The following is a 24527-nucleotide window of genomic DNA, read 5'->3' as shown; positions in this document are numbered from 1 at the left end:
CTAAATCATTGGAGGATATCTGGGAACAGCATGCAATCCTATTTATAAATAGGAAGTACTATGTTTAATGGTTGATGGTAACTTTTAAGAATCCTTATATATTTCAGGTTTATGAAAATAAAGTAATTAACATTTTCTTCAGCTCTGCCTATTTTAAATAAAAGATCATTGTTATCTTAGGAAAAGCTGGTGAAGTTAAAGCAAAATGAATTTGCTACTTTAAAATTATATTTATGACATACATACTTTAAGTCACGTACGTTTTCCTGAGCTATAGTATTATATGAGCATTTTTAGGTAAATGGCACATGGATTTTTCTGTTTTGTTTGCCAATACCAGTCTGAAGGGAGAGTATACAGAACAGAACAAGAAGGAAAAGACATGGGTTAGGGTATAATCAACTGTATATAAGCTAAATTTTGTTCGTTTTTACTTAAAAAAAAAAAAGCCAGGGTTGTAACTTTTTTCCTTAAATATATAACAGGATTGATTATTATATTTAAGCAAAATGACATTTTACATAATATAGCATGCATAAAATATGAGAAGCCTGATGCAGATGACAACTTTTACTATCAAACGATCAACAACCTATACTATCAAAAAGATAAATTGGGATAGCGGTGATTCTTTGTTACGAAGAAGAATCAAACCATTATTTTGTGAAATTAAAGCCATCCTTTGGGTACTTAAAGATTTAGATTGTTTTTTATCGTTAAATACACCATAAACCTTATATGAAAAGCATCTTAGGTAAGAGTGGTCTAAAACTTGGTTGGTCCAACGTATTTCTGGTTCAGTTGTTAATGCAGGTCATGTCAGTAGACACCTTTTTTCCAGATAGATTGCAAATAATGATACAGAATTTGTGCCTGCCTATCTCACCATTCCCTGTTGTAAGAGAGAGAGACAGAACTTAGTGTTTAAATTACATTCAGTATCTGAGAAATTGATAATGGACTACATTATCTACAGTCATGACTGTAGTCATGACTACAGTCATTTCTGTTGAAAAGTGAGTATTTTGAATGCATGATATAAATACTACATTATGAATTTAATTCATTCATGTTTGAAGATGGACCACCTTTTTGCAGTAAATAATTCCTAAAGTTTTAAGTATGAGTTGTATATCAGATTAGTAGTGAAAATGGGTCTTGTTAAATGCAGGATCCATATAATACCTTGTTATAACTTAACATTTTCAAGTATGTAGACCTATGAATTTTGTTAAATAATTAGAATTAGGTTGAATTGCTGCCTTCAGAATTTTGCATTGTGAACCTACTAAATGCATTGCATGACTTTTCTCAGAAAACCCCTTTACTTATTTTTCCCCATTGTAGTACCTATAGTAACCATTAGTTTTAATGAGATAAACAGGAATGTGATTGCACATTCATTAAAGAAAGGACTGGGCTGGCACACAACAATTATTGGAGACTCTTTATTATATACTGAAGAAGTAGTTTAATCTTATTAACATTTATAAGATTCCTAGTCTTAGGATGGCACCTAGCTTTAGAATTTAGAATGATGCTAAATTTTTTCCCCCAATTTATTTATTTTCAGAAAAACAGTATTCATTATTTTTTCACCACACCCAGTGCTCCATGCAAGCTGTGCCCTCTATAATACCCACCACCTGGTACCCCAACCTCCCACCCCCCCACCACTTCTAACCTCTCAGATTGTTTTTCAGAGTCCATAGTCTCTCATGGTTCATCTCCCCTTCCAATTTACCCAAAAGCACATACCCTCCCCAATGTCCATAACCCTACCCCCCTTCTCCCAACCCCCCTCCCCCCAGCAACCCACAGTTTGTTTCGTGAGATTAAGAGTCACTTATGGTTTGTCTCCTTCCCTATCCCATCTTGATGATGCTAAATTTTGAAGTGCTGTTCAAGCTTGGCATGCTCACTGTTGAGTTCTCTTGTACGTTTTCTGTGGGATAGGAGTTGTACTTCAGGAGCATGTGCTGTAATTGTTGACTTCCTGTAACAGGTATTTTCTGCAAAGAAACAAAGACAGATACTTTAATCAACATTTAGTTGTTAATCTAATTTTGAAAGCATTTCAGAGCACCAAGAAACAAAATTTACATTTCAGTTGAGTACAGTAGATCTCTTACTAGTCCTGTAACAAATCTGTTAAATCTCAAAGGGTGCTTGATGACTGGAATATTAGTAGTTAGTATGAAAAGTACCATGTCATGATCTTCATTGACAAGTTTTATTTCATTTGTTAACTATGTCTCTGTGAAATTTTCACCATTTTAACCCCTTGAGTAGATTCTGGGCCACATCTCACTTTGCTCCTTTTTATAAAATATAGCTGTGCTGTTATATATATATATATTTAATAAAAAGTATTTTAAAGGCTGTCTTAAGCGTCTTGGGTTTTGCAAACTATTTCTAACTTAGTGAGGCAGTTACATTTTAATCGCATGCTATAATGGTATATTTCATCAGTTTCAAAGGCTCAGAAAAGTCTTTCCTGTGGAAAAAGATTCAGAAGATTTTTGCCTTTAGTTCCATAACTGAATTTCACAGATTTGCCAGTAGTTCAGTGTTTTATTTTTTATTTTTTAAAGATTTTATTTATTCATTTTGACAGAGAGAAATCACAAGTAGACAGAGAGGCAGGCAGAGAGAGAGGGAAACAGGCTCCCTGCTGAGCAGAGAGCCCGATGCGGGACTCGATCCCAGGACGCTGAGATCATGACCTGAGCCGAAGGCAGCGGCTTAACCCACTGAGCCACCCAGGCGCCCAGTAGTTCAGTGTTTTAAAACCTGTGTTATTCAGTGGCCTTGCTGAAGTTCCTACCAACACATTGTGTTTTGTTTCTTGGTTTTTAAAATTGAATATCCTATAAGGTAAAATCAAAGAATTAGTAATTCTTCTACAAAAACTTGGATTATTTACTCATATTTTTATGCTGTTTCACTTAAGTCACTTTTCTGTATTTCAGGGTTAACAAAAATATTCATAGTCGTAGATAACACGGTTTGAAAATTTTGAGTTCATAAAAAATATCATATAGCCTTAAATTACACAACAGAATCAGATTGTAAGACTTTTATCATCAAAGCTATTAATTTTGCAGGACATCAAATACAGTGGAGTAATTTTAAGTTAGACTTTACGTGTAGCTGACTATGAGCAAGTCATTTAACGTGTTTAAAAGTACAATCTGGTTAAAAAAGAAAACAAAATTCTATTGGTCCTTTTTCAAGGATTGTGTTCCACCATCTCTCAGAAGACCTCATTTCCTATTTCAGAGGAGATAGGTCATCACACAGGAATTAGTTTCTTCTTCCTTTATATTTATGTATCCTTGTTAGCATCCTACTTAATTCCTTTATTTCGTTATTTTGTCTTACTGATTTATAACTAAAATACAGTAATGGTTCTAATATTTGTTGAGCTCTTACTGTGTACCAGGCATTGTTCTGTGTGTTTTCTGTATATTAACACATTTAATCCTTTCAACACCTCTTTAAGGTAAATACAGTCACTGTGCTCATTTTACTCATGAGGAAACTGAGGTCTAGAGAGTCACGTAATTTCAGAGACACATGGCAAGAAAATACTAAATCATGGATTTGGAAGCTGATCTTACTTGGTGCATTTTTCTTAACCTTCATGCTGTATTCTAACTCTAGCCTGAGTTGTGCTTTCTTCTCCTTGCTCAAGCTTTTCTTTGCCCTCTTAACAACCAGCTGAAATGTTTTTTCTTCCACTTAGCGTATTTCTTTCTGAAGGGCCATATAGTGTAAGCTAATTAAGCAGTCAACATCTAAGATTTTTTAAACATTTTTATATTTGCATATAGTTGACACAGGGTTACACTAGTTTCAGGTGTATGGTATAGTGATTCAACTTCTCTGTTATGTCGCACTCAGAAGTGTGACTACACTCTCATAGCACACAACACTGTGATGTTATCTTTGATTGACTATATTCCATATGCTGTGACTGATTTATCCTGTAATGGAAGCCTGTATCTCCCTCTCCCCTTCACCTATTTTGCCTATTCCCCCCATGCCCCTTCCTCTGGCAAGCATCAGTTTATTCCCTATAGGTCTGATTCTGTTTTTTAGTTTATTTATTTGTTTTGTTTTCAGACTTCACATAGGAGGGATATCATAGGGTTGTTGTCTTTCTTTGATTTATTTCAGTTAGCGTAATACCCTCTAGATTCATCCATGTTTTTTCAAATAGCAAAATCTCCCTTTTTTATGTCTGTGTAATATTTCTCTCTCTCTCTCTCTGTGTGTGTGTGTGTGTACACACCATATTTTCTTTTATCTGTTAATCTGTCAGTACTTAGGTTGCTTGGTAGGCTATTGTAATGCTGCAGTAAACATAGAGGTGCTTGTACCATTTTGAATTAGTGTTTTCATTTTCTTTGGGTAGGTACCCAGTAGTGGAATTACTGGGTCATGAGGATTTTCTGTTTTTAATTTTTGAGGAAGTACTGTTTTCCACAGTGGCTTTACCAGTTTACATTCCTACTAGCAATGCATAAGGGTTCCTTTTTCTTTATGTCCTTGTCAACCTTGTAATATTTTGTATTTTTCATTTTAGCCATTTTGACAGCTGTAAGGTGATAGCACATTTTGGTTTTGATTTGTATTTCCCGATGATTAGTGATGTTAAGCATCTTTTTATGTGTCTGTTGGCCATCTATATGTCTTCTTTGGAAAAATGTCCATTCAGGTCCTCTGCCCATTTTTAACCATATTGTTTCGACGTCAAGTTGTAGAAGTTCTTTATATATTCTGGATATTAAGTCTGTATTTTGTTCTAAGTTTTTATTTATTTGAGTGAGAGAGAGAGAGGGAGAGAGCATACACAAGCACAATCAGGGTGAGGGGCAGAGGGAGAAGCAGAGCAGTGATCAGGGAGCACGATACAGTGCTTGGTCCTAGGACTCCAGGATCGTGATCTGAGCAGAAGGTAGACGCTTAACTGACTGAGCCATCCAGGCACCCCTGGATATTAAATCTTTATTGAATGTATCATTTGCAAATATTTTTTCCATTTATTATGTTGCCTTTTTTGTTTTGTTGTTGGTTTCCTTTGCTGTGCACAAGCATTTTATTTTGATGTGGTCACAATAGTTTATTTTTGCTTTTGCTTTCATTGTCTTGGAGGACTTACCTAGAAAGATGTTGTTTTTGCCAGTGTCAGAGGTGTTACTGCCCATGTTCTCGTGTAGGATTTTTATGGTTTCAAGTCTCCCATTTAGATCTTTAATCCATTTTGAGTGTATTTTCTATAGTATTAAAAAGTAGTCCAGTTTCATTCTTTTGCATGTAAGTAGTCCAGTGTTCCCAACACTATTTTTTGAAAATACTCTTTTCTCCATTGTATATTCTTGCTTTCCTATGTTATAGATTAATTGACCATGTAAGCATGGGTTTATTTCTGCGTTTTCTGTTTGTTTCATTGATCTATGATTATGTTTTTGTGTTAGTGCCCAACTGTTTTGATTACTACAGCTTTGTACTATATCTTGAAATCTGGAATTGTGATACCTCCAGCTTTATTCTTTTTCAAGATGACCTTGGCTACTCTGGGTCTTCAGTGGTCCATACAAAATTCGATAATATATGTCAACATCTGGTTTAAATTTCAATTCTGCCTGCCACTTAGTTTACTTTGTGGGCAAGTTGCTTTCTGTCTTTTTAAAATGAATCCATATGTACTTCACAAAATTGTACTATAATGATTAAAGAGAGTAAGGTGTAAAGAATGTACAGCAAAGTGCCTGGCAAATGACAAACTGAGTTCTATACCACCTCTTGGGGTTTGAGAATTTTTCTGAGTGTTGCAGGTTGTGTGAGACTGGGGGTTTTTGATTAGTTGTTGCCATTGTTGGGTTTTGTTTGTTTTTTTGCAGGGTATCTCTAGGAGGTACCTATCCTTTGTCTTATCATTATGCTACATGCTCAGAGTGGGTGTATAAGACCTATTTGGGGTACATTTTTGTTTAGGAACCATTTTTAAAGGAATTATTTTTTTTCTGGGCATGGATGGTTATTAGAGGATTATCCTTTATGCTGTTCTTTAGTGGAGTTGAAATACAAGTCATAAAGGAATTTCAAATGGTGCCTAAAAAGCTTACTGTGTACTGCGTCATATAGCCTATGTATTTATTTTTTTCTTGTTTTTTTCCAGAAAATTTGGTGAGCGACCTCCACCTAAACGACTCACTAGGTAAGCATTATATTAGTTTTTCACCCAAACCTTTCATGAAAATAGCAGGTTCTGTTATCTTAAAAACTGTATTAGGTGCTTTTGAAAAGAAGTTATTCAAATAGTGCTATCTAGATCATAAGCTTATTCTCATCCTTCCCCATATCCTCCCTCTCTTGCCCCACTAAAAAGAGGATGATAGGATATAGTTCAAAGGGGAAAGTGAAACCTTTCAAGAATTAATCTTGAGTATTAGATAGTTAACAAGGATGACAATATAAAGATAGCTTATTATATCTAGCCAGTCTAGCTGCATTTAGCCAGTCACAATTTATTGATTATAGGTGGCACCTGAAAGATATTTCGTAAATGCTTTAGAAAAGAATTTTAAAGAAAACGTGATTTTACTCACTTTTAAGGAGTCTATAAATATTACATTGTGTTCTAATAATGTAAATTAATTTTATAATATACAAATGTTAATTCCAAGTGTTAGATATAAAGTATTAGTCTTGAAATGATTTTTAAATTTTACAGCAATTAGCAGTTGTAAAATAAAAAGTAGAACACCTAGTTGTACAGTTACATCCTAGATTTAATGTTAATCCTGCATTCTTACTGTCTTTCTAGAAAACTGCATGCGAAATATAAGCATATGCTTATCTGTTTTATCTTTATTTTTTTTTTAAGTCTGGCATCATGCTCTACCATTGTTCTGGACCTTCTAACTCCACTTACTCTACATCTTCTACTTTGTTATCTTTCATGCTTCGATAGTTTTTCATTGCCTTCACACTACTCCTTATTTAATATTTTACATTGATGACCACTAGGTTATGTCCACATTATCGTTATTATTAAAAAGCTGTTGCACACAAAGAATGATAGGGACATGCCAAAAGGACACAGAAAGGGAACCAGTTTGAAGAAGTTCCCTTTAGTCAAACATGGCTACTTCAGTCTTCAAAATAAATAATGATAGTAATAGATAAGAACCCATAGAATAAAATACAGTTTAAGAGTCTACATTGAGTTAAAGAAATGATTCTATAGTGGAGGAGAGGAACTCTTTCTTTTATAGCAGAATTCCACCAAATAAATGTAGAGGGAATGATGGAACTAGGAGATCATACTTTGGCAACCACTACAGTGATAATTGTTTCAGGCAAAAATCGTCAGTGAATGCTTAAACTCTTGGTCTAAAATCTGGTGAGAAACAAATATTCACTTATACTCTAAGTATATCCTCACAAAGTATGTATTAATTATAAAGTGAACAATAGTAACATAGCCATGAAGAAACTTAGCAGACACTACCTTAATGAAGTGATCTAAATTAACATCACTAGTAATGGACAAGTAAGTATCATTTGTATCCTGAGGAGGATGACACAGTGTCACTTTTGTGATGTTCCAGCCAGAAATGCATAAGCTCAGTCTAAGCATAAGAAAAATGCCACAGACAGTCACAAATGAGGGACATTCCATAAAATAAATAGCATTTACTCTTCAGACTTACCAAGATCATAAAAAACAAAGATTGAGGAATAGCAGATTAATGAAGGCCAAAAAGACATGACAATTAAATTCTGGGTCAGGAAGAAGTATTTTTCTTTTTTTTTTTTTTTAAAGCTGGAGTTAGCAAATATTTTCTGTAATGGGCCAGATAATAAAGGTTATTAGACTTTTTAGTCCATACCAAGGCTGTTGTGACTTCTCATCTCAGTTTTTATATCCCCAAATCAGCCATAGATGTCAATACATAAGTGAATGGTATGATTGTATTCCAGCTCAACTTAATTTACAAAAACCGGTGGCTATCCTTATTTGTTCTGAGAGCATTAGTTTCTCAACACTGCCTTCCATTCCCTGTGTAAAGGACATTTGTGGGACAGTTGGCAACATTTGAATAAAATCCATGTACACAAGTATTTGTATCAGTGATAATTGCATTATGCTTATTTAAAGTATGTCTTTCATTTTGGGAAATTAACACTGAAGCATTCTGGGTATAAGAGCTTTATGTCTACAATGAGTTCTTAATGGCTTAAAAACATAAATATGGGGGCATCTGGGTGGCCCAGTCCTTAAGTGTCTGCCTTCAGCTCAGGTCATGATCCCAGAGTGCTGGGATCGAGCCCCACATCAGGCTCCCTGGTCAGTGGAAAGCCTGCTTCTCCCTCTCTCACTCCTCCTGCTTATGTTCCCTCTCTCACTGTGTCTCTCTCTGTCAAATAAGTAAAACCTTAAAAAAAAAAACAAAACCATAAATATGGTAAAATATTGATGTTCAGCGAATATGGAGGAAAGGGGACTAGGAATTCTTTGTACTATTTTTGCCACTTTTCCTATAAGTCTGAAATTACTTAAATTTTAAAGAATTTCTAGAGACGTTAAATACATGTTTGTATATATCTTGAAGAAATTCTAAGCAGAATTACTTAATTCACATGTGTAGATATTTTGATAGTTACAGTTTAATAATAGATATTTTTATTTTATTACTAGTAGAAATAGATTGGTTCCAGAATGACTCCTAACCATAAAATATATTTTGATGAATAAATCACTTGCTTTTAATGGACACCTCTGTAAAAATAGCAGAGTGATGATAATAAATATCATAAGGAGATGGTCTTTCCTTTCTTCAAGTATATATATTAATATAATTAGGTCCTGTCTACTTTATCATGATTTTTAAGTAATTTTCCCTGTTTGGAAAATTTTAGTAAGCTTTTAAGTCATCTACTTTTGGCTAAGATGGAACAACAGGGACTGGAATTACTCTCCAAACTGAAACTGCTAAAGACCTGGACGAAATAAAAAAACAACGATTTTCAAAATCATAGATGGCAGGCAAGAAAGGACAGTGATCCTTGAGAGATAGGAAACCAGTGAGGTGAGCTCCACAGTTGCTCCAGCCTAGTACCTAGAGAGTTTTTAGAACATTACATAGAGAGTAGGAATCCAAGTGGAGCCTGGTTAAGCACCTTGAGGTGAAGAGATGGAGCTAGGTGTCATGGGGTTCAATGTGGCTAGAGTTCCCAGGGCAGAGAGCTGGAGAGGAAAGAGATTTTAGAGATCTGCAGAAGGTCCCCTCTCCTCCTCAGCTGAGTATTGATCAGCACACGTGTGTTGGGAAACTGCCTAAGGCTGGAAGATAAAAATCAAGTTGAAGGGGCACCTGGGTGGCTTAGTGGGTTAGAGCCTGTGCTTTTGGCTCAGGTCATGATCCCAGGGTTCTGGGATTGAGCCTGGCATCGGGCTCTCTGCTCAGCAGGGAGCCTGCTTCCCTTCCTCTCTCTCTGCCTGCCTCTCTGCCTACCCGTGATTTCTGTCTGTCAAATAAATAAAATCTTAAAAAAAAAAAAAATCAAGTTGAAGAGTTAGAGGAAAAAATTCCCGAAGCTCATACTACAAACTGCCTTTTCCCAGCAGCTAAAATGGAAAAATACTACACTTCATGATGCATCTACTAGAGTACTACCACACAGAAGAGTTTCCCTTCAGTGGTGGTGCAAAATTTGGCCAACATTAAATGCTGCTCACCAGAGCATTTTACCTAAGAAACCTTAAAAACAAGATTGAAAGGATCAGATTTTTTCTGAGTAGCTTGAATGTATACCAGAATAAATCTCAATAATATTTCTAAGAATTGAAAAATATCAAGTACTCAAAAGTAAGATTGAGTCTTGACATCTAATCAGAATATACCAGTCATACAAAAAGTAGGAAAATACCCATATGAGGAAAAAACTCAATTAAAACCAACCCAGGAATGACATACATGATGGGAATCAAAGACATTATAGCAGTTATATTTGTCTTCTATATGTTCAGTATGCTAATAGCATCAGGAGTTTGCCTGTTTTTTTTGTTAAATGATAAGATGGTAAATATTTTAGTTTTTGTGATCCATGTAGCCTCTGCTGTAACTACTCAACTTTTGTAAGAAAGCAGCCATAGACCACATGTAAACCAATGGATATGTGTGTACACTGGAGTACAGTTTCCTGTTACCAAGAGGGGTGCATCAGATTTGGTTTATAAATTGTATTGTGATCTCTGAGCTAGAGGAAAGATTGAACAAGTTAAATAGAGGATATGGAAGACTAAAAAGGTATCTAAATCAGATTTCTAGAGATGAAAATTAAAATATTTAAGATGAAATACACTTGATGGGGATTATTACAGGTACATGTTGCTGAAAGAAAAACTAATGAACTTGAAGACATACCAATAGAAACTAGCCAAAGTGAACATAAAGAAAAGGTCTGGGAGTAAAATAACATCGTAAGTGAGCCGTGGTTTATGTTCAAGTGGCTAACATCCAAGTAATTGGAGTCATCGAAGGGGGAGGTATGACTAAAAGGAGAGATGAAGAAATAACAGCTGAAATTTTCCTTAATTTGGTGAAAACTGTTAAAACCATAGTTCTGAGAATTCAGTAAACCCAAGTGAAAAAACTACAGTGGAACATATTGTAATCAGATCGCTTAAAGTTAGTGATAAAGGAAATGTTAAAAGCAACAGAGAAAAAAGATACATATAAAGGAATTTCTCCCTTGCTAGGGAGAAGACAATGAAGCAAGAGCTTTAAAGTACTCGGGGGGAAAAAAATGCAGCAACCTAGAATTTTATCCCAAGGCAAGACAGAATAAAGACCTTTTTAGACCTAAAAAACTAGAAAGGAGATAATAAATACTATAAATAAGTTTCTGCCAATAAATTCAACAACTTTTGAAGAAATGCACAAATTCCTTGAAACTAGCAAACTACTGAAGTTTACTCAAGAAGAAACAGATAACCTAAATAGCTCTATTAACTAAAGAAATCAAATTTGTAATTACAAACCTTCCCACAAAGAAAACTATAGGCTCAGATGAATTTACTTTTGAATTCTACCAGACATTTGAGAAATAAATCATGCCAGTTCTTTATATACTCTTCCAGGAAATTGGAGAGCAGGATATTCTTTCCAGTTCATTCTGTGAGGCAGAGTTGTCCTGTTAAAAGCATGGCAGAGACATTTTGAGAAAAAAAAAACTATAAACCAATATCCCTTATGAACACAGATGCAAAAAGTTTTACATTTTTACAATGAAAATGACAATATGGTTTTATCTTAGAAATGGAAATCAATGTAATTCAGTATATTAATGGAACTAAAAGGAAAATCATATGATCATCTGAGGACGTTTGGAAAAACTTTTGACATTCATTCTTGATCAAAATTCTCATCAAATTAGGAATAGAAGTATTTCCTCATTCTGAAAATGTATACCTATGAAAAAACTAAATTTAACACGATGCTTAATTGTGAAAGACTGAATGTTTTCCCTCAAGATCAGGAACAATGTAAGGTTGTCTCTTTTTACCACTTCCATTTAACATTGTAAATAATGTTCTAGTTAGTACAGTAAGTCCAGGAAAGAGAAGAAAGGCATCCAAATTGGAAAGAAAGAAGTAAAACTGGCTTTATTTGCAGACATCATGATCATCTATATGGAAAATCCTATGGAATCTATTTTAAAAAGCTGCTAAAACTAATAGGTGAGTTTTATCAAGGTAGATCAACATATAAAAATGAATTGTATTTTTAATATGAACAATAAAAAATTAGAATTTAATAAAAATGCTATATTTAATAGCATCAAAAATATGTAATTTTTATGGGAAGTTCTGACATAAGACACACAAAAACTATACATTTTAAAACCTTAAAATGTTGTTGCGAAAACTTGAAGTCCTAAATAAATGTTCTGGGAACAGAATACTCAATATTGTTAAGATGTCACTTCTTCCCAAATTCATCTATGGATTCAACATAATACCAGCCAAATCCCAGTGGACTTTTTTAGCAGTTGACAAGCTGTTTCTAAAATTTACATGTAAATGCAAACAACCAGACTACCCAAAACAACCTTGAAAAAGAGTAGTAAGAACTTAGACTACTTGTTTTCAAAACTTAGTAAAAAGCTATATACAGTAATCAAGGATGGTATTGACAGAAAGATAGCCAAGGTAGATCACTGTAACAGGTAGTAGCTAGAATCAGTTCTTGTGATGTCTAGTCTTCAGTCAAGGTGCAAAAGCAATTTAGTTGACGGGTTTTTAACAAAGGATTCTGGAACAATTGGATATCCATATGTCCCTATCATTTACATACACACAAACACAAACTAACTATGATCTGTGTCTAGAACCATATATAAAAATTAGCTACAATTATACCTAAATATAAAACTTCACATTATACAGCTTTTAGAAGAAAATATAGGAGAATATCTTTGTGATGTTGGGTTAGACAAAGATTTCTTAGATATAACACCAAAAGCACTATCTCTGAAAGAAAGAAATGGATAAATTTTACTTCATCCAAATTAAGAATAAAGCGTTCGTATCCAGATTATGAAAAGAACTCCAAAAAGTCAATAATAAGGAAATAACCTCTTTTTAAAATGGGAAGATGATTTGAGCAGATACTCCAGACAGTGTGTATATATGGCAAATAACAGCTGAAGAAGTGCAGAGTAAGACCACAATGAAAGGGCAGGGCACCTGGCTGGCTTGGTGGGTTAAGTGTCTGCCTTTGGCTCAGGTCATGATCCAGGGTCCTGGGATTGAGCCTCACATCGAACTCTCTGCTCAGTGGGAGCCTGCTTCCTCTCCCTCTTTTTGCTGCTCCCCCTGCTTGTAGTTTCTCCCTCTCTCTGTCAAATAAATAACTAAATAAAGTCTTGAAAAAAACAAAAAATAAAACCTTAAAAGACCATGAAGAGATATGTGTTAGAACAGCTAACACTCTTCACCCTGGTGGTGGGTATGTAAAGTAGTACAACTTTGGAAAATAACCTGACACTTTCTCAAAAAGTTAAATATATTCCTACTGAATGGCCCAGCCATTCCTTTTTTACATATTTAGTCAGGAAAAATTAAGACATAATGTGAATACAAAGACTTAAACACAGATGTTTACGATATTGTTGATTACAATAGCCAAACAGGCATAATCCAGACATCCACCAGTGAGTGGATCAACAAATTGTGGCATATACTACAATGGATTTCTGTTCAGCAGTAAAAGGAATGAACTGTTGGTATAGGCAACAACATAGATAAGTCTAATTATGGTCAGTTTTCAAAAGAAGCCAGAAAAAAATGTATATTTACTATATGATTCCACTGGTATAAAATTCTAGGAAATGGAAACTAATCTATAATGGCAAAGCCAGACTACTGGTTTCCTGGGGCCAGGGAGGGGTAAGAGGAGGGATTACAAAGAGGCAGAAGAGAAACTTGGGAATGATGACTATCTTCATCTGGATTGTGGTTGATGGTTTATCCATATGCCAGAACTTATCCAACTATACACTTGAAAATGAATACGTTTTATTGTTTCAATTAAATTTCAGTAAAGTTGTAAAAGATTTTATTAGCTTTGTCCTTTAAAAATACCTTAAAAGGAATTAGTGTATCTTTTAGGGAGAGAATTCAGTTAAGCTTTTCTTTTTAAGTCTTTTTTAAGAAAAGAGAATGAACTTACAGATTGTAATCCTTTATTATCTTTTTTAAAAATTACTTTATTTTTTAGAAAGGGAGAGAGAGAGAGGCAGAAGTCACAGGGAGAGGGATAATCTCTTTTTAATTAATTAATTAATTAATTTGACAGACAGAGATCACAAGTAGGTAGAGTGGCAGGCAGAGAGATAGAGGGAAGCAGGCTCCCCGATGAGCAGAGAGCCCGATGTGGGGCTCGATCCCAGGACCCTGGGATCATGACCTGAACTGAAGGCAGAGGCTTTAACCCACTAAGCCACCCAGGTGCCCCAAGGAGAGGGAGAGTCTTAAGCAGGCTGAATGGCCAGCACAGAGCTCAACACAGGGCTCAATCTGAGATCATGACCTGAGCTGAAATCAAGAGTCAGACATTTAACTGACTGAGCCACCCAGGCCCCCCTTATTCTTTATTATCCAAGCTAATATAAAGCAAATTTAGTAAAACATTTTTGTATCAAACAGAACATTGGAATGTAAAATCAATGTCCAATTCTGTAATAAAAATTTAATTTTAAGCCCAAAATTAAAAATGAAGCAGGAAGTTTTCCCTTTTGATAGTGTAGCAAATATAGGTTTCCTCTAGTTCCTTTTAATCATATTTTCCCATTTTTCCTTTAAAGAGTTTTCGCTGTTAGGAAAACTTTAGTGTCCTTTATTCTATTAAAAATGTTTTTAGGGGCACCTGGGTAGCTCACTTGGTTTAAGTATCTGCCTTCTGCACAGGTCATGATCCCAGGATCCTGGGATGGAGCCCTGAGTCAGGTTTCCTACTCAGTGGGGAGCCTGCTTCTTCCTCTCCCTCTATCCCTCCCCTGCCTCATTTTTTCTCTCTCCTGCTCTCTCTCAAATAAAAAAGTTTAAAAATGTTTTTAAAGGAATTTTAAATCTCTTTTAATTGTGATGTGGGTAGGTAGGGAACTAATTCAGAGAGGGTCCCTTAAAAAAATAAATCTTTAGAACTCCCCTATTCTGTCCTTACCCTCATCTTTCACATTAAGCAGTATTTAAAAACTGTCTTTTTATTTAAAGGACAGTGTTTTGGGTAGTGCTTAGAACATAGTTCTACCTACATAAAATGTAAATTTTTGATAAGGATAATTAACACCGTGTACTACTCAGCATTATTATCAGTTCACTTTTTTTTCTTTTGAATATGACATTCTTTCAGAAACACATACATAGAAGCAATTGAGTGCTAACTTACAAGGGCATCCTACTCTCTTTTAAATAATCCCCTTCATGAGGCTCACGGGTATAACTGACTGTGGATTCAAACACAAAACAGAATAACCAGACCTTATATTGATATATAGAAACAGTTGTTCTTTTCTAGTGGAGGCTTCTCATTTTGTCATTTAGAACCTGGCGTCATCAGTGAAAATACTAGTTGCAATGCAACTAGGTGTCATTCTCCAGGAATGCTGAATAGATTACAGTGAGCATGCCCGTACCTTATGTGAGAGTGTGTCTGAATTCTGCCATTGTGACTTGGAGTGGCCCTTTAACATGTGCTTTTAGAAAACATAGATGTTATTCAACTTAAGATGCCATTGTACCAAGAGACTTTACCATGTTGTTAATAATCACAAGGTTAGAGCTGGAATTTTAAATGTGCTGAAGTTAAAGACAACCTTCAAAAGCATGTACTCTTAACTTTCTTCCCCTCTGCAATACTGCAGATTGGTATCCACTAACTCATGCATTTGCTTGAATTCATATACTATTGGGGTTTCCTTCATAAGGTTCTTTTTATTTGAAGCCCAATTCTCCTTGCTTTCACTACCATACCTCTCTTCTCACTGTACCTATACATACCTCCATTACTCTCCTGGTCAAACTATAGAAAAACATAGTTGCCAGGCTCTTCCTTGGCTTATTTTCAGGTTGTCTCAGAATAAGGCATAACATCTTAAGAGGACAGTAAAGATTTAACCTCCATATGTGTTGTTTACCTCAACACAGGTTATATATATTTTGTAAATATTTGTGTATTAATTTTGGGATTCTTTTGTCTTTGAGTGAGCCCCTATTTTCTTCTTTGTGAATCTCTTCTTTCTTGTGCATAGCATGTAGTTTTGAGAAGCAGTTCACCAGTGCCTAATGAGAAACTCTTAAAGCGATGTATTCTCCTTGTCTGCCCTGTCTTATAGCTAAAGTCGCTATTTGCTATGACTATGATCCATCCCCTTCAGTTTGTGACAAGAGAATCATCCATTCTGTTTTATTGACTTAGCTCAGAATAATGTCTGCTTTGGTTCTTTTCTAGAAATCAGAGGTTACTTTACATTTTATATTACAGAATACAATATTCATGTTTTAATCCAGTTAAGGATTTTCCTTTTACTTTTTCATAAGACAGTCATGAGTAGCAAACACCATATAAACTAAGTCAAAATGAAACAGATACAGGTTTTTAGTAAAATAAAACCATAAAGTTAAATATACATTGATAGTAATGTGTGACCTTTGCGCTATATAGTTTTGAGTCAGATAATTAGTTTATAAGTGGTAAATAATTCATATAACAGTGGTTGCAACTGGTATCCAACTTTACTTAGACCAGTCATATGTTTGTAGGGCATCTTGGGGGAAGAAGAAGATGAGCTGGAATAGGAAGTGTCCACCTGGTCCTTGGGATTTGAGGAGCCAAGTTTAGATCAGCCAGGCCTAGATATCTGAGAACTAAGATGATGACCTACCTTTGAATTTCAGCACTCCCTACTGTTACATGTTATCAAAATTCTCAAGTCTGATTTTTCTCTACACGGGAAAAGCCTTAAGTAGTGTTTCCAAAATAAATAAACAGACACTTTAAAATAATAGGACACAGAAGTATTGTTCTATTAGTGATGATGACCCAGTCCTTACAATGTAATGGCTTTGTCTATATGGGAGGGGGAATAAAAACCAAGAGTTTATGAAAGGATTTGTCTCCTAGCTGTGAGACAGAACTTAAAGCAGTTTATCTCTGTATCAACTTTCTTAGAATTTCATAGAATTAGGTATGGGTTGTTCATTTTATTTTTATTACTGGATGGAATGAAATGAGATTTGCCAGCATTCTCCTATGAACATGACCTATACTGTTGTTTGGCCTTGGTCACCAATAGATAACAGAAACCTGGTGTAGCATCCTTAATGTTTCCTTAGTATTATGAGAACAGACTGTTAGCCCTGTCCCTAGATAGTCATTTTCAAAACTGGCACTTGAGGGAGAAATGAGAGATCTTGGTCTGGTTTGATAGTTGGATCAGTACTGTATTACAGGTACCCTCTCTTGAAGATTTGTTTAAGACTGAATAGCCTGCAGTGAAAGAATTGGTTTTAACTTTATGTGAACAAGTCGCTCTAAAACTTCTTTGAGTAGAGCACTCTCCATTGCAAATTGTAACTGTTGTGGAGCTCGCTTTGTAAAGGGGTGTCTGTGACGATGTGATGGACTACCTGGGGAATCTGACAGAAATGGGGCAGCTCCATGAGTGGGGGTGGGGGCCTGGGGGTTGGAGGCATGAGTCTGGTCACCTCCTGGCCACAGTCCAGAGGAGAGATGAGAAGAGTCCAGTTGAGCATTCCAGGCTATCAAGTGTCCCCAAGTGCAGTTTCAAGGAAGAGTTTTTTTTTTAATAATTTTATTAAATGTCAACCATGTGATATACTTAATTGGTTAAACAAATCAGAATGTTATTATTCATTCTGTTTTACAACTTTTCTTTTAAAATTATCTTTTTGTTTTTTATTGCCTATGCAGGGGTCAGCAAATGCTTTCTGTAAAGAGCCAAGTAGTGCATGTATTTTAGGATCTGAGATCCATATGATATTAGTCTCCTTTTCTTTTTCACAACCCTTTAAAAATATAAAAGGCATTTTTAGTTCCTAGGGATTATGGAAACAGGCTGCTGGCATGGTTTTCTAAACCTTGGTCTATAGTAGTGTTTCCCAAAGTGTGCTCTTCAGCTCTCTAAAATATTTGTGGCTCTTGTATAAATGGGTTTCTTTTCTATATAGTTCATGTTGGAACTTCTATTATTTGGATTTTAGAAGTGACAGATATCTAATTTGAGAAATATGGGGACTGAGCCTGTTGGTAAGATGACTAGACTTCCCTACCTTGTGGGTCACTTCCCTCCTAGAGTAGTTGGGGCTGTAGCTGTGACTGCTTCCAGTTCATAAGTCCATCCCACCAAGACACATAGACACACACAGTGTAAATCACATATTAGTCCCTTGGCACAAACATGGAGGTAATTGAGTGTAGAGTAAGGGGCTTTTATAGAAGAATGGGAATTAGCACCATAAGGACATTTTTTAAAAATGAATTTTGTTTGCAGTATAAAAAGTTTAAAATTTGGGGCGCCTGGGTGGCTCAGTGGGTTAAGTTTCTGCCTTGGGCTCAGGTCATGATCGCAGGGTCCTGGGATCGAGCCCCACATCGTGCTGTCTGCCCAGCAGGGATTCTGCTTCCTCCTCTCTCTCTGCCTGTCTCTTCTGCCTGCTTGTGATCTCTCTCTCTCTGTCCAAAACAAAAAAAAAAGACAAAACAAAACAACAACAAAAAAAACCCCATAACTTTATTAAAAAAAAAAAAGTTTCAAATTTATAAAGGAAAACACAGCCAAAAAGGGACAAATACAATGACAAGCAGTTTGAACATACTAACCTAGCATGGCACTTGCCATGATTTCATGTTAGTAAAGATAGTGATAAAAACAAAATTTTTCCACTTTTCTAAACATTAAGCTTCTGTGTTTTGAGTAAGCAGACTCTTTGAAAAGTAGTTCTACCCAGTGTTCTTCAAATAATTTTTAATTGGTTTTTATTCAGAATGAATATTTTGTGTTCTAAGAAATCATTAAATGAAATTAACAAAGAATATACTTCAAACTCCTTAGAATAGTAACTCTGCCAAGAAATTATGAGTTTTAACTTTGTCATTCTTTATAACAATTCAGTAATACAGAATAGTAATTTTATTAGTAAGATTCTTACAATACCTAGACTATGTTTTCCAATGATAAAATTTCCCTTATTTTTTAAAAAGACAGCAGATGATTTTGCCATTTTATTGGAATACTACTATACTAATACTAATGTAAATACTACATTTATTGGAAAACCACTCTAAACAAGTGGTTTTCTACCCAGGTGACCTCCTCTTTGCAGCCCCTTCACATTTGCCAGTATCTGGAGACAGTTTTGATTTTCATAGTTTGAGGAAGGGTGCTGCTGACTTCAGATGGGTAGAAGCTGGAAATGTTGCTGAACTCCCTTCTGGTGCATAGAAGAGTCTCCTTGTAGGAAAGGATTGTTTTGCTCAGGTTGTCAGTGGTGCTGAAACTGAAATCCCCTCCTGTTGGTGAAACCCAGCTCTGTTTGGATGAAAGGCACATGGACTGGACTGCCATTCTGTGGGCCTTATTATTTAATTGTGGTTTTTTTGGAATATGTTGGCTTTGTTTGTTATGACTCCTTAAGAATTCTGGATGAAAGGATCAAGCTTTAATTACCAGAAAAATGGGTTTGATATTCTATTAAGGAAGCAGAGGGCTTTTTTTCCTTGCTGAAAGAAACTATTTGGCAAATTAGTCACAAGACATCTATTATTAATGGTTATCTGAAGGCTCTTGTTGCTTTTTCAAGAATTCGTATTATAAATATGAAGGGAGAGGATGAAAACTGGAACTGTCATCTTTCACTTACATAAACAACTTGAGATCCTGAAATCTTTTGTCAACAATCGTAATTATACACAGCTACTTCCAATATGAGCAACTAGCATGATGGCCAGTGCTGGGATATAAGTTCTCTGTAAATCTTCAATGGGGGAAAAATGTAAGGTTTCCCTGTCATGCCCACAGATAGTGCGCCTTGGAGGTCAGGTGACATGCCTGATCATTTACCTCCAGGCCCTTTTCAAATTTGCTCCCAAACTTCAGCGGAAGTGCTGCCATGCCTTGCCCTCCTATTCCCTACCCTCTTCTCAGAGAATAATAGTAGTAATAGAAGAGTTTACTGACACTTGATATAAGTTAGTCGGGCTAATAACTTAGTTTAAATATATATGTACACATCTATTTTACAGGCAAGAAAACTCAGGCTTGGTAAAGGACAAGATTTAAGACTCAGACTTTTGCACATGTATGTTTCACAGCAAAGCTGTGCTTTTAACTGTTGCAAAGTATCCGACAGTATAATTTTGTCCTTGAGAGTTGGACTACCTAAGTTTGAATTCTGGGTGTTTAACTTCTCTCCCAGTTCTAAAATAAGCCTAAGAGTGTGTCTTAGAGAATTTGTGTTCTGTTCGGAAAGACAACCATGCCAAGTAATTGCTGAATGATACAATAGAGATTATAGATGTAAATAGATTATAGTGGAGTGAAATATACTTAAAATTGCTACTTAAAATTTTTCTTTCCAAGTACATAGCAACTTCTCAAGTTTCTATGCCAAGAACTGGACTTTTCCTCCAGTTTTTCAAGATACTGGCCTTCTGACTTTGCTCTTGGTTTCTTCTCCATTCTGAACTCTATGATTAGTTACTGACAGCACCTCAAATACTTTATCATCATTATCCTTTCCAGGCTGTACCTCTTATCCAGTACTCAGCAGTTTTGAGAATATGCTGTCTGTATTCCCAGCTTTGGAATGCTGGTGGGAATTGGCACCATCATTTATGGATTCGAACACGGCTGGTCCTTTGATGCTGATCTTCTGTCATTTTACTTGTCCATAGTTGGCTGCTTTGTGCCATTTCTTTGAGGGTGTTGCCAAATAATTATGGCTCTCTTCCTACCATTAAGATGTTATGGTGACTCTTCATTTTACAAATTAAGGCATCCTGTTAGCTGGCATCTGTTAGACTTCTTGCTAAAAATAAAGTAACCTTGACCCCTGCAGCATCTTACCTTTTGATTCTTACCATCTTTCAAGGTTGTCCCCTTCCATAGCATTTCTACCCTTTACTGGTTCTTCACCGTTTCCTTTTATACATTTTCTTCTTGACTCTCCTGTCACTGTACTTTCTTTCTGGGAGATTGTATTCACTGTGGTGGCTTCATGTGTGAACTACATTACCAGCAGGCCCCACTTTTGCTCCCCAGATTTGTCTCGGGAACTACAGATGGGAATTTCCAACACCTTATTGAATATTTAGAGCCAGCGACACTTCAGAATTCCCATTTATCAAACAATCTGTTAATCTACACCCACTCCTCCCAGAACAAAAGGTACAGTTAGCAGGTCTTTCCATCTTCCCTCCTACTGTCTTCTATTACCTCCTTTTCAGTGTGTCAGCCTTTTTTTCAAGTTTATTTTGTCTCAGTGCTTTCTAATCCTTTCTCTGTTCTACCACTAAAAGGGAAATTAATTGAATGTTTTAAAAACCTAAAGATCTCTCATTGCCTTTTTGTATAGATTGAAAATCCAGATTCTGTAGCACTGTGTTTTTCTCAAAGGGGGTTTGGATAAACTAAATGAGGATCTTTTCCCAATTCTCAAAGACAAGGATTTTATTTATTTATTTATTTATTTATTTATTTATTTATATTTAATTTCCCCCCCCAGGTCTCTTAAAAATTTTATTACTTGCCACCACTTTTATTATCATCTATCACAGAGTGATATTTGAATTAACTTAAACTTTTGGAATTAGTATGTAAGTTTACAAATGTCACATTTTCAAGGGGTTTGATAAGCCTTTCACACTTGGACTCTACCCACTGTGTCCCCTTTCCTCACTGGCATGTCTCACTTTCGAATTTTAAAGAATTGTTTCAGTTCCCAACTGCCATGAACTGCATGCAACACACTGGGCAAGACATTCACAGTGGTTTTAAGAATCTTCTTACCTTTCTGGTTTATGAGGATTAAATGAAGCAGTGCACATCAGATGCTTAGTTCTGGCATGTAGTAAATACTCAAGAAATATTGGCTGCTGATTTGTTGTTGCATCTACCTTATTCCTCAGCCTAAATCTCCATGTACCAGAATGTGCAGGGTCTCTGGTGTCTTTATATGTACCACTCCCAGATACTGGAATCCCTTCTTTTTTCCTCTTCCCACTTCCTGTGTCTGTTCCTCTTCCTTTTGAATTTAACTCTTCTAAGAAATTTTTCCTAGCATGTATAGTTAACCCTTGCACAACAACATGGGTTTGAACTGCATGGTTCCACTTAATATGTGGATTTTTTTTTTTTTAAGATTTTATTTATTTATTTGACAGAGAGAAATCACAAGTAGGCAGAGAGGCAGGCAGAGAGAGAGAGGGAAGCAGGCTCCCTGCTGAGCAGAGAGCCCGATGCGGGACTCGATCCCAGGACCCTGAGATCATGACCTGAGCCGAAGGCAGCGGCTTAACCCACTGAGCCACCCAGGCGCCCTGGATTTTTTTTTTTCCAATAAATGGAGTATAGTACAGGATTTTCCTTATGATTTTTTTTTTATTTTTATTTTTATTTTTTTTTATTTTTATTTTTATTTATTTGAGAGAGAGAGACAGTGAGAGAGAGCATGAGCGAGGAGAAGGTCAGAGGGAGAAGCAGACTCCCCATGGAGCTGGGAGCCCGATGTGGGACTCGATCCCGGGACTCCAGGATCACGCCCTGAGCCGGAGGCAGTCGTTTAACCAACTGCGCCACCCAGGCGTCCCTTCCTTATGATTTTAATAACATTTTCTTTTCTCTAGCTTACTGTATTATAAGAATCCAGTATATAATACATACACAAAATATGTGCTAATCGACTATGGTATTGGGAAGGCTTCTAGTCCACAGTAGGCTCTTAGTAGTTAAGTTTGGGGGAAGTCAAAAATTACATGCACATTTCTGACTGTGCAGGGTGCTGGCTCTCCCAACTTTCACATCATTCAAGAGTTAACTGTAGTTCTTTGTCACCCTTCCCCTCCTTGACACAAATATTCCCTTAGTGGTACTTTTTGTTCCTACGACTGAGTCATGTATTTTATTACAATTTGTTTTCCAAGCTCTTGTCTTCACTGGACTTTTAAGCTCCTTGTCAGCAGTAGGGATTAATTCTCAAGCTATTGGATCTCAGTGTTACCTGCCCTGCCCTACAGCCAGTAGGTTTTCAGTAAGTAACTGCACATGCTGCCATCTAGATTATCCTATTTAATCCCCACAACCACTCTGTGTTAGGTCTGTGTTATTATTTGACTGGGTAAGGTGAAATGATTTGTCCCAAGCCACTTTCTACATGTTAGAAGTCTGGAACTCTCTACATTTAGTAATGTAGTTACTGCAAAGCTGTCCTCTTAATACATTTGTCTTATATTTACAGTATAAATAAAACAGCATTTAATGCATTAAAAGTGCTTGTTGATTGTTTTTGCTTTAATTTCATAATGCGTAAAACATCTAAAGAATTGGGACTCTGCAGATTCAGAATTGTTTGATCTGTGTAGACCTTGTATACTCTTGTATTGCTTAGCAAAATAATTGAGAGAATAAATATATTTCAGACAGTGGAGTTTTTATGCAGCTTATGCATGATAAGCAGTTGAAGTAGTTTGTATTTCAAAGAATTAACATTATCTTTTCCCAAAATTTAATTTAGTTTTTCACTAAGTTGAATTAACTTTTTATTCAATTTTGTTATGTCTTTAGTAGCATCCTCCAGGGTAATTGTGTGTTTGTGTACACATGATAGCCTTTTCACAGTCTTCATATAAGGCTGTTAATTTTAAGAGCATGTAATAATAGCACATATAATAAGTTTGGGTGACCTAATGATTTGTTATGACCTTGTATTCATTGCAAAGTACTGATCCTAGTAGGTGGGGAGATGGCAGTGGTGGTGGTGGGAATTAGATTATTAAATATAAAAGTATTGCGTGCCATTTTACAGACAGTTGAAAGTAGAGTAAGCAATGTATATAATGATTCTAGTTATTCTATAGAAGTTGTAATTGTGATTTAAAATTCCAGGAATGAGGGACAGTTTCTTCTCCTCCTTCTTCTTCTCCTTCTTCTTCTTCTTCTTCTTCTTTTTGACAGTTTCTTCTTTTAAAGGATAAAATATGGAGTCAAAGATGAACAGTATTTATCGTCCCATTGTATAATGTTCTTTAAATTTTGTTATTGAATTTGTTCTGCTTTTTTGTTTTCATTTTTATACTTGCTTATTTAAAGATATATTTAATCATTCTATTCCATCACAGAGCATAGTAATATTCTAAATCTTACCCCTGTAATAGTAATAGTTATATTTTATTTTAGGGAAGCTATGCGAAATTACTTAAAAGAGCGAGGGGATCAAACAGTACTTATTCTTCATGCAAAAGTTGCACAGAAGTCATATGGAAATGAAAAAAGGTAAGATTATTGTTTTTCTGATGGGTAGTTAATTGTAGCTATCACATGATTTTGCAAGTGATGTATTAATATATAAGTTAAAGGGTGGTTTCTTTTATTGGGTTGGTTTCCAAGTACAAAGTGAAAAATAAGGGCTTTGTCTCTATTGAAGGGGAGAAACAAAGAGAACTGTGACATATTTCGTAAAGATCATCTTGCTAGATCTCTGATGTCATGAAAGGAAATAATCCATAGTTTGCCAGGATGGGGGGCGGTCTACATGATATTCCCTTAAGTATTTCTGTGATGCATTAGCTCAATCAAAAAATAGCTCTCCTTTTGGTGGAAAATGTAGTTTTATAAACATGTGACCCCCCCCAAAGTACTTTTGAAAAGGAGAAGGCTAAAATAAATACCTGAATTGAACCATGGAGTGATTATAAAGTGATTATAAAGCT

The 24527-nt window shown here is 35.7% G+C and overlaps 1 protein-coding gene across 3 annotated transcripts in view; it reads left to right on the top strand.

Moving 5' to 3' along the window:
- Nucleotides 1–24527, top strand: part of RBPJ (recombination signal binding protein for immunoglobulin kappa J region) — a 217236-nt gene that overhangs the window by 168177 nt on the left and 24532 nt on the right. For all 3 annotated transcript variants that reach the window (XM_044225838.1, XM_044225836.1, XM_044225837.1), the window contains 2 exons: nt 6188–6226; nt 23995–24090. In XM_044225838.1, coding sequence (XP_044081773.1) covers nt 6188–6226; nt 23995–24090 — 135 coding nt within the window. The remainder of the gene's footprint in view (nt 1–6187; nt 6227–23994; nt 24091–24527) is intronic.

This window comes from Neovison vison, chromosome 11, assembly GCF_020171115.1.
Source record: "Neovison vison isolate M4711 chromosome 11, ASM_NN_V1, whole genome shotgun sequence".
NCBI classification, from domain to species: domain Eukaryota; kingdom Metazoa; phylum Chordata; class Mammalia; order Carnivora; family Mustelidae; genus Neogale; species Neogale vison.
Note: the sequence above shows the minus strand (reverse complement) of the source record. Positions and strands in the feature narration are given on the sequence as shown.